At 51.9% G+C, this 10,000-nt stretch overlaps 2 protein-coding genes across 2 annotated transcripts; one reads left to right on the forward strand and one right to left on the reverse strand.

Moving 5' to 3' along the window:
- Positions 1–3,477: 3,477 nt before the first annotated feature.
- On the forward strand, positions 3,478–5,245 carry LOC125952506 (uncharacterized). Its single transcript, XM_049682005.1, has 2 exons — positions 3,478–3,755; positions 3,868–5,245. The coding sequence occupies exons 1-2, from the start codon at positions 3,686–3,688 to the stop codon at positions 5,142–5,144; spliced, it is 1,347 nt and encodes a 448-aa protein (XP_049537962.1). The 5' UTR covers positions 3,478–3,685; the 3' UTR covers positions 5,145–5,245.
- Positions 5,246–5,766: 521 nt separating this feature from the next.
- LOC125952492 (eukaryotic translation initiation factor 3 subunit A) lies at positions 5,767–9,865 on the reverse strand. The gene is made up of 3 exons (XM_049681968.1): positions 9,671–9,865; positions 6,235–9,555; positions 5,767–6,150 (listed from the first exon to the last, which is right to left on the reverse strand). Exons 1-3 carry the CDS (start codon positions 9,717–9,719, stop codon positions 6,089–6,091), a joined length of 3,432 nt encoding a protein of 1,143 aa, XP_049537925.1. The 5' UTR covers positions 9,720–9,865; the 3' UTR covers positions 5,767–6,088.
- Positions 9,866–10,000: the final 135 nt, after the last annotated feature.

The raw sequence follows: 10,000 nt of genomic DNA on the forward strand, positions 1-10,000 counted from the left end.
CTGCACGGTACTAATTTGCAGAAAAGAAGGCAAGCGTGCAGCAGTATTTCCGACATCGGTGTCAACAGACAAAAACACAAGGGCCACAACCATAAAAGAACCACGCAAGACAGGACACCTAAGGATCTAGTGCAGCTGCTGTCAACAGAGCAGCGCTATAAGCTAATTTGCACTCGCAAAAGCAGTTTGTGTTGGTTTAACGAAATAGAAAGAAACCTCTTCGCCACACACGCGGTAGAGAGTTACTTGAGGCGATAATTTCGTGTGCCGTGCAGTTATTTAATTAACACGTGTCGCAGATGTGTGGCTGGTGTTAATGGGAAATTATGCACTCACCAATAACTTGCTGTTTTCTATTCAAGTTTTGGGACGCGTTACAGATAGCTAATTATGGCGACACGGCCATAGAAATAGCAGCATATGCACGTTGACACTGCACTTCATTTTCACGCAATACACGGGATGTGTCAACGTGCTTATGTTGCTATTTCTATGGTCGTGTCGCCATAATTAGCTATTTGTAACGCGTCCCAACACTCGAATAGAAAACAGCAAGGATTATCTCAGCGGAATAACGAAGAACGAACAAGTGGTGATCGCGCAAGCGTTAAGTAACAAACGCACCATGGAGTGCTAATTAAGGATCTTTGCACTGGAACGTAGCTTTCGAAAGGTGCGCCCATCGGGCCCAATGTCGACCAATGTCGACCGCTGGCGTGGTTCCTTCGCACAAAGGATTTCTTACATAAATCTTAGAAATGGCCACCCCAAAAACCGGTTCGGCTCGCCCGCTAATCTAAGAAAGCAATTATTAGAATTCACGTGCGGCCTTCGCGGGGAAAATGGCGGCAAAAATGGCCTCGTTGGAAAATTCGGAGCACGTAATTGTAATTAAAGATAGGCAACCGGGCTGAGAAAGGGAGTGCCGGGCGGTACAGGAATAGATCATCGTAGTTTTAATATAACCGACTCATCGGGCGGTCGCTACAAACACTCAGGGTGCTGAGGCGTTTCGATTTCTCGCTGCGGAAAATTCTGGACAATCCCGCAGGGGCGGCGATGGAGGCGTTTGCCGTTTTAATCCTTTCGCCAGGCGCAAATGGCTCACCAGCCCGTGGGCTGGAAGTTAGGGAGGGAGGTGGTACCGTGGTATGATTTGTGCAGATTTATGCCGGCTTCACCGATATTTATCGCCGACGTTTGCTACTTCCCGGAAATTAATACATTACAATGGCGGCAGGCTTGTTAATGAAGAAGAGAGCGGAAGTGGAGGATTACTAGGCGAACGTCGGTTTGTGAGACGGAGAGGGGGATAAAGGGGGGGGGGGAGTGTTGCGTCGCTCTTATTGCTCCATCAGCAGCACCACCACTGGAGCCAGAGCTAATGAATGTCGCGCTCCCGGTGGCCATAATTTCATTTTGCGAACGCTGACGATGTTCCCCGGTGTCCGGAGGTGTTGCACAGAGAGAGATATAGAGAGAGAGAGAGAGGAAGAGAGAGAGAGAGAGAGAGAGAGAGAACATCCCAACACCGGAAGCTGAGCCGAGCTGAGCTGCTGTGGCACCGTGGGCGTTAGTGGCGCTGGTGGAGCATCCGATGACGAGACTAAATTAAACTTTCTTATTGTTTACCACCGGGATGCAGTGCACTTAATTGTGCGAGTAAGGGTGACGTGGGAAGGACGTTTACAGCCACCGTTACGGCTGATTGGTGCACGAATCATTTTGCTCCGAACTCTGGCCAGAATTACCGGGAACCCGGGAACTAATTCACCAGGAACTGTACTGCAGCGACTGCAGCTGGTCGCTGGTGGCAGCTCTGCAATGTAATATAGTTTGAAGTGTTGAAATCACAAACTTTAAACACAAAGAAGAGAACATAATTGCTTAAAAAAGGGTCCAATTGAATTAAACTCATCCATTGGAGCATTATTACAGACACAATGGTTCCAAGGTGAGCACTTTTGAAAACAGTGACATTATGTTCTCGTTAAACTGGAAAGGAAAAAAATGTATAAAACTTTCAAACGCTAAATAAATTAAACAACAATTGTTCAGTAAAAGTTAACAGTAATTAACAGTTTAAGAATAATAATGAAGTGTGTTTTAGCGGATAATAATGGGTACAATACGATAGCGGATAGCAGGTAGTTTCCAATAAAAAAAGGTTCTGATGGGAGTTTGTAAAGCACTGGAAATTGATCTTTGTTCGCGTTTTGAAGCATATTACATTTAACTATTGTATTTTTCCATTTTGCTGAGAGCAAGAGGAAACATTAAGGCTTCAATTATTTGCGGTATTAATAATAATACTATTACCACGAACACCTTTTAGCGTCCAAAAAGAGAAAACAATTGATTGAATAAGGAGCATGAAAGGCCGTGTCGCCTTATATCATATAACACATTGCGTTCATTCATTGCCCACAGCCATCGACATTGGGTCCATTCCAATTTCTCGAAAAGAGCTGGTAATTATTTTCCCATTTTTCCGACAGAATTGTTTTCGATCGATGCACATACCGTGGACATGGAATGCGATACGCATATATCGCATAACAAGATGTACGAAAATGATTAACAATGCGCACAGTAACGAATGCTGCCACTGCATGAACGTCCCTTACGCTATATGCATTCCAGGAAGGAACGGAGGCAGAAAAAGTTTTCAACTTTCAGTCGCAGCTGCCGGAAGTTGGGATTCACTCCGCAGCAGCAGCAACAGCATCACGTGTTTTGCGGTTCATGTGGCCATACCATACCATGCTCGTTTCAACTGCATGTTACGTCACCGGGAAATTGATGGTTTTCCTGCTCTGGTATCCAGTTTCTTCTTCTTCATCATCTTTTTCGTTTGCCTCGTGGTTTGCGGTTCCGGTTAGTGGTGTGGTCGGTACGGAACCGGCTGCCTCCGAATGTGTGCTCTTGCGTCTAGGTTGATGTCTGCTTCTCGCAGTACACGATGTCTAGTGTTTGTAGCTTTGTGATGAAACGTGCTTGGCACATGACCTAGAACAAAAAAATGAACCCGCATCAGACCTCCATTATCGATGACAGTACACAAAACGGAGCGATCATTTTGTTGTTAGTCACCGCGAAAGCGAAACATCATCCCCGGGACACGATTATTACGTTCAATTCAATCTTACCAGTTCATCCAAAGTACAGCTCGCTCCAGCTGATGCCGTACTACTGATTCCTAGCTGATGAGCGCAACGACTTCGTTGGTATGATGATAAGCGAGACGACCTTCTTCGTCTCGGGAACAGAACACTGTTTACGTCATAGACGAGCTCATCAACCCATAGCGTAGTTCAAAATGCGATTAGGCTGATAAGTCGCATGCCTTCTTACCGATGATCCTCATGTTCTTTTGGATTCCTGGGAACGTGGAACAAATCAACAACATGGACGATCCTCAATCCGAAGTGCCGCTAACCCATCGATTCGAGCACTTCGCGGCGATAAGGCTGATAAGATGTACACTCTTTGAACGATCTTCGTGCAGTGGCCATGCATGGACGATCGTCAGCGTTCAAACCGAATCCCGCGGACAGTGCCGAAGTGATCGTTAAAGACAGCAGCAGCAACACGGCAGATGATGCTGTAGAATCAGAATCTGTTTCTTTTGTCCAAAGATTATCTGTTGCATTGTGCGTGTGCGTATTTGTGAAGAGTGTTTACGATGGCGAAGCCGTTGATTGTGCTATTGTCGTTCAATTTGATGCTACTTATCAGTAGCGTTGCTGGTGTCGGTAGGTAGCAGCAGTAGCAGCAGCATCATCACGACATCCCGAGCCACGCGGCTAACACGTTGCTCACGAACTCTGCCTCTACTTGATGGATTTTCATGGGGATTCTTTGCAGCGAAAAGCGTCGGCGATCGTGCGCGGAAACAGGAAACGGGTGAAGCGCTACTGTCCGACCAACTGTTCGCCATCATCGATCTGTACAAGCAGGAGGATCCGGTAGGGTTGCCCGGTGCGACCATACCGGATCCGATGCCCATCCCGGACATCCGTCAATCGGTTTCGATCGCCACGATCTACATGACCAAAATGGTGGTGTACGGTATGTCGCGGTTCCGCATCCGTTACTTCCACACCGAGCTGAACAGTATGGCGGTGCAATCGCAGATCGAGATCGAGAATATCGAGGTGAAGGGCAACTACACGATGAATGCGCTGTTCAACCGGGCCGATGGTCCGTTCACCGTGAACATGAAGAACGTGCTGACGAAGGCCAACGTGTCGTTGGCGGTCGACCGGGAGGGTCTGCTGCATACGGACAACATCGAGCTGGACATCGCGTTCGAGGAAATGGCAATGGACTTCCAGAACCTCGGTTTCATGGGCAGCATCTTCCAGAGTGTGGTCAATTCGGCCTCCAACCTGGTGTACGATACGATTAAGCCATACATGTTGTCCGAGGCGTACAAAAAGATCCGCGAGGAGGTGGACGTCCGGATCCGGAACCTCACGCTCGAGCATGACTTCATCCTGCCCAATTCGATCACCCCGCTGGACATGGCGATCGGTGAGATGCGTGCCGTGGTGCGAAACAAGGGTCTCGATCCGTTCCTGGTGCCTGACTACAACAATACGGCCGGCATCTTCGGTATGCGAACCATGCACACCTGGATGAAGGGTGGCTCCAGCTTCTACCGGTACGGTGCCATCTCGGTGACGATGCAGAACAACACGGCCACGGTCGGGTTGCACGTTGCCACTCAACGCCTCACCGGTTCCACGCACTGGGAGGTATCGGTCGGTCGGGGTCTCCTGTCGAGGGTAGGCCGGGCCCAGTTTACGGTCGAGTACATCCGTGTGGCAATCCAGATCGGACAGCCGCTTGATCTGCGCAAAAAGCTGCAACTGAAGGACATCCAGCTGGAGTTGGGTAACATTCAGGTGCGGTGTGATGGTGCCGGTACATTCGATTACATTGTTGAAGCGCTCGTCAATGTGCTGCCGAATCTGCTGCGCTACCAAATCATGGATGCGATCGAGAACCCGCTACGGATGCGTATCCAGGAGAAGCTGGACTGCATTAACACGGAGTGGATGGTGCGGAAGTACGCGACCGAGTTTGAGGAGCACGGTATCGATCTGGACCTGCAGGACTTTGAACTCTGCCACTCGTGATCGGTTCTGTGGGGGTTGATAGCTATGAGGTACTTTTTTATCCTAATAAAAGAAGTCTAAACGAGCCATACTTTCTCCTGTCCATATTGCATGTTCATGTTTTTTATCAGCAAAAAAAAAAATGGAAGAATGCAACTGATGCATGATAAAATACCATAATTCGTGATGCCCACCGTCATCGTTGGTAGGTTATTGGCTTTCATAGTGAAGTAAATAACTAGTTCACTGCAAACATAATCAGATGAAATAGCAACCAATCCGATCAGAGAAGCCTAAGTAAAAAAGCAACCATTCACTAAACGAACGGAGTCAAACCACGACGAATGTCCTAGACAGGTAAGATGGAGTGTATTTAAAAACTCACGGTAGCCGGAAATGGATCTGCCAGTCACGTTTCACGGCAGTAAAAGTAAGGTGACGAAATTAATCGAAAAAGTTGCGTGTGTAAAATGGCCACCAGGAGGGCATACAGGGCCTTTGAAGTGTCCAAAACATCACCGACAACCTCAACGCTGGCAGCGCGAACAAGAAAAAATTAAATTGAAATTCATCAAAGTAAACCGAAAAACTGATTGCATCAAAATGGTTCTTTTCGCTGCAATCAAAAAACAAAAGGTATGATATTTTATTCATAATTACTTTATTTTAAAGAGCTTTCCACGAGTAATATATATCTTAAGCATAGGAACACCACCACGAACTACGAGCTTGCTTCACTTGCGGCGTCCCCTCAACATGCGACTCCCGTTCAGAGCACTCTTGGTGCATATACTAGCGACGTGTCGCAGAGCGCGGGGAATGGTGTTCCGGGAAAAGTTACTAATCAACGAATGGAAAAAGGTTATATAATGAGCCAATCGAGGACAGGGTATACGACACGCGTACACAACAGGGTAAGTGTGCAGGGGGACAGGGGACTCGTACGAAGAAGATGCAACCTATATTTAACGATGTTTCACCACATCCTGCCAGCCTTCCTCATCGGGTCCAGTGTTGCGTGGTGGAACTGTGGAAATGGTACGATGTGTGGGAATCTATTAGCGACCGTTCCCGGATGATCCTGCGAGTCCGGATGGGACAAAAGGCTTACCATTTTCCTGTGCGCGTTGCTCACGCTGTGGGCGCTCTTCGCGTGGTTTGGCCGCATCCTGTCGCGGTGGTGCTGCCGTTCTCCAGTTTCCTTCCGCTCGTGCCGGTGGTGCTCCTCCCTCGTCACGGGCCGGTGCACGACGCCACACATTTTCCCGTTCACCACCACCAGCGCCCGCCTGACGTGGACCACGATCCTCCCGACGTGTGTCATCGCGACGTGCATCATCGCGTCGCTGGAACCCGCCACCCTGTCGGTCATCACGGCGCGGTGCTCCCGGACCACCACCACGACGATCGCGATCATCCGGACGATCAGTGCCACGACGAATCGGTCCACGATCATCGCGCTGCTCACGATCCTCGGGGCCAGCACGACGAATCGGACCGCGATCATCACCGCGACGCATCTCTCCACCCGGACCACGGCGTGGTCCATCGCGGCCAGCACCGGCCTGGTTGTCCTTATCATCTTCCGGTCCACGGCGCCACTTATCGCTCGGTGCTGATTCACCACCACGCGGACCATCATCACGACCAGCGCCGGCTGCTCTGGGACCACCATCACGGCGCGGTTGCCAGACGTCCTTCTTCGGTGGAGCGGCCCCACCCGGTTGCTGATCATCACCACCACCAGCAGCAGGCGCCGCAGGACGACTACGCCAATCGGATTCCTGTTTAGCGTCACCAGCGGCGCCAGCCGGTGCACGGCCACGCTCACGACGTGCCTCGCGTTCACGTCGATCCGCTTCCTTCAACCGTTCGCGCTCCTCGGCCAATTTACGTTCCACCTCTTCCTCCTTAGCCCGCTGCTTCTCCGCGATCAGACGCTGCTTCTCGTTCTCGATGCGACGCTCCTCGGCACGACGCTCCCGCTCGATACGTTCTTCCTCTTCCTTCTTTTTGCGCAGCTCCTCCTCAACCCGACGACGCTCTTCTTCCTTCTCCTTCAGCCACTTCTGGCGACGCTCTTCACGACGCTTGATCACTCGATCAGCCAGCCGACGTTTGCGTTCCTCCTCGAGGGCTACGTTGAATTGCTTCAACTTCTCGGCGAACTGGTTGCCGCGCTCGTTCTTCAGCTGCTGCCAGTAGATGTCGCGATCGGGCAGCATACGCTTCAGCCGCTCCTGGCACGCTTCGGCCGTCTTGCGTTCGGCGATGGCCGCCTCGATACGGGCCGCTTCCTGCTTCTCCCAGAACTCCTTGTCCTGCACCGAGCGCTCCTGCAGATACTTCTCGATCAGCGGGATCTCCTCGAGCCGCTTGGCACGCTCGAAGTAGTCGATCTTCTTCTCCTGCGTCTTCAGGCTCGTATCGTGCGCCTTCCGCTCCTTGACGCGCTCCTCGGCTTCACGGGCCGCAATCTCTTCCGCGTTCATCTTGCGGATCTCCTCTTCGTCCATCTTCTTCAGCAGCTTCTGGCCGCTGGCCGTCTGCTTGATCTGGTCGATCTTGTCCTTGATGTTGCGCTCCTTGATCATCTGCATCTCGTTCTCGTGTCGCTTGCGCTCACGCTCCTCGTTCTCGAGCTCGAGCCGGCGTTGCTCGGCCAGCTTGTGCGCACGGGCCTGTTCCTCCTGCAGACGCTGCACCTCTTCCTCGCGCTCCAGGTTCACCCGCTCGATGTACTCCTTGCGATCTTCGATCTTCTTCTGTCGCTGCAACGTACGCTGGTGTTCCTTCTCCATGTTCTCCAGATACTGCTGCACCATCTGCGTGCGCAGCCGCTCGCGGTCAACCTTCTTGCGGTTCGGGTTAATGGTAGCGATGGCCCGGTGCAGCACCACCGACATGTTGACGAGCTGAGAACGAATCTGCTCCGATGGCATCGACTGCAGTGTCGGTCCATCCGGATGATCCTCGCGCTGGCTCTCGGACAGATCGGTGCCGAAGTGTACGCACCCATTACGATGATCGATCGTGATCTGCATATCATTGTGGCGCACGCAATCCACCAGAATACGCTCGAGATGATGATAATCGGCGAACTTGGCTAACTCGAGCAAACGCGAGAACTCGATGGTCTGGTAGACCTGCGAGATCTGGCGGACCAGACGCACCAACGTGACGTCCTTCAGTGCCTGCACGTACTGCAGATAAGGGGACTTTTCGTCCGCTTCGATCTCATCGATCGTGCTCTGCACGTGATTGCACAGATTCAACGGATCAAACTCCACCTCCAGCAGCGTGTAAAGGTTGCGGAACTGTGGTGCCGCCAGTTGCAGCACGTTCAGTCGGATCAACTCCTTCAGCAGCAGCGCACGCGATGGAGACTGCTGCAGACCCAGCAGGAATGCCAGCCGTTGCGCTTTCTCCATCGGACTCTTGTCCGTTTCGATGAACCGATCGAACTCCGGATGGGCCGATGGCAACGGGATGGCCAGCGTAGCGATCAGCACGTGCGTCGTCATACGCTGGATCTCTTCGGCCGTCACGTTCTTCTTCATATCGCGCGACAGCTGGAAAAGCTTCAGCAGGGCCGCGGCATGGAACAGCTGGTTGCCGGCCTTCCAGAACACCATGGCCAGCTTCTGGTAGTACATGGCCATGGTTTTGGGTAGCGGCGTCTTCTTGGACAGTGCCATCAGTCCGTGGATGTCCTCGATCGCCTTGTACGCTTCCAACCACAGTTCCATCTGGATGGCCGAATCCAACTGATGCAGCCGCGTCTCCAGATTGAGTTGTTGCGTTTCCGGCTTCGAGATGCTCACGTTGGCCGTCTGGGAGGACACCTTGCAGATGTCTTCCAGATGTTTGCGCAGCTTCTCGCACAGCTTACGGAACTCCATCTTCCGGCTGTACTTGAGGCAGAACGAGAACGCCATCCGGGCGATATCGTGATAGAGCGTCTCGCAGTGCGAGTTCACCTTCAGCAGCTCCAAACACTGGCAGTAGCTCTCCCACAGGAATTTCACCCACGGTAGCAGGATGGTGCGATCCGATCGGTCCTGGGCATCCTCTCCGCACACCGCACTCATCAGGATCGACTCCGGCGTGGCCAGATTGTCCAGATCGTCGATGTCCACGATGGCCTGAGAGGATTGCTGTTGCGCCTGCTCGGTACGCTCCTCGGCCATCTTCAGGTACCCACGGATGACGTTCTCGAGCGAGCCCACATTGACCAGCTGGAACATGTTCCGGTACTGGAACAGACCCTCTTTCGCGATGTGCGACTTCTTCAGCTCGACGCACAACTCCAGATACTTGAACATGATCGGCTCGATGATGGATTCCGACCAGTTGTAATTCCATTTCTTGGCCCGGAACACCTCCTGCAGGGTGTCCAGAGCCCGCGCCTTCTTGCCGACATCGATAAACTCTGTGAAAGCAAAAGCACCATCATCAGAAATGCATCCCGAAAACGTGCGTACGTTGTCACGTCGTCCATTTTGGATTCGGGTGACACACGCACACACAGCACGATGCACACTTACCGTTCGCTCTTTTGAGCGCATTATCCGGACGCTGCACGTAGCGGGACATGCTTACATTCGCTTGCACTGGATGCCGATTTGCTGGAACTCGATGCCGGAAGGCTCTAGCTTTTGGAAGCCTTTTTTACGGTGAAAATTCCGGACCGTGCGGCCACACCGTGTAAATCGCGTTCTTGAGAAATCGCGAAAGGACAGCCGTCAAACCGGCCGGTGACGTGCGCCGGCTGCGTTCACACCGACCGCAACCGCAACAGTCACAACAGCTCACTTGACAACTGAGACGGTGAGAAGTTGTTGCGGATTTTGTTGCGCTTTTGGTTCCCGACTCGT

This window comes from Anopheles darlingi, chromosome 2 (assembly GCF_943734745.1).
Source record: "Anopheles darlingi chromosome 2, idAnoDarlMG_H_01, whole genome shotgun sequence".
Classification (NCBI taxonomy): Eukaryota; Metazoa; Arthropoda; class Insecta; order Diptera; family Culicidae; genus Anopheles; species Anopheles darlingi.

Coding starts and splice junctions, on each gene's coding strand:
- LOC125952506 (XM_049682005.1), top strand. CDS start 3,686: ATGGCGAAGCCGTTGATTGTGCTATTGTCGTTCAATTTGATGCTACTT. Junction 3,756..3,867: donor CAGTAGCGTTGCTGGTGTCG/GTAGGTAGCAGC, acceptor GATTCTTTGCAG/CGAAAAGCGTCGGCGATCGT.
- LOC125952492 (XM_049681968.1), bottom strand. CDS start 9,719: ATGTCCCGCTACGTGCAGCGTCCGGATAATGCGCTCAAAAGAGCGAAC. Junction 9,556..9,670: donor TGCGCTCAAAAGAGCGAACG/GTAAGTGTGCAT, acceptor TTGCTTTCACAG/AGTTTATCGATGTCGGCAAG. Junction 6,151..6,234: donor GCAACGCGCACAGGAAAATG/GTAAGCCTTTTG, acceptor CCATTTCCACAG/TTCCACCACGCAACACTGGA.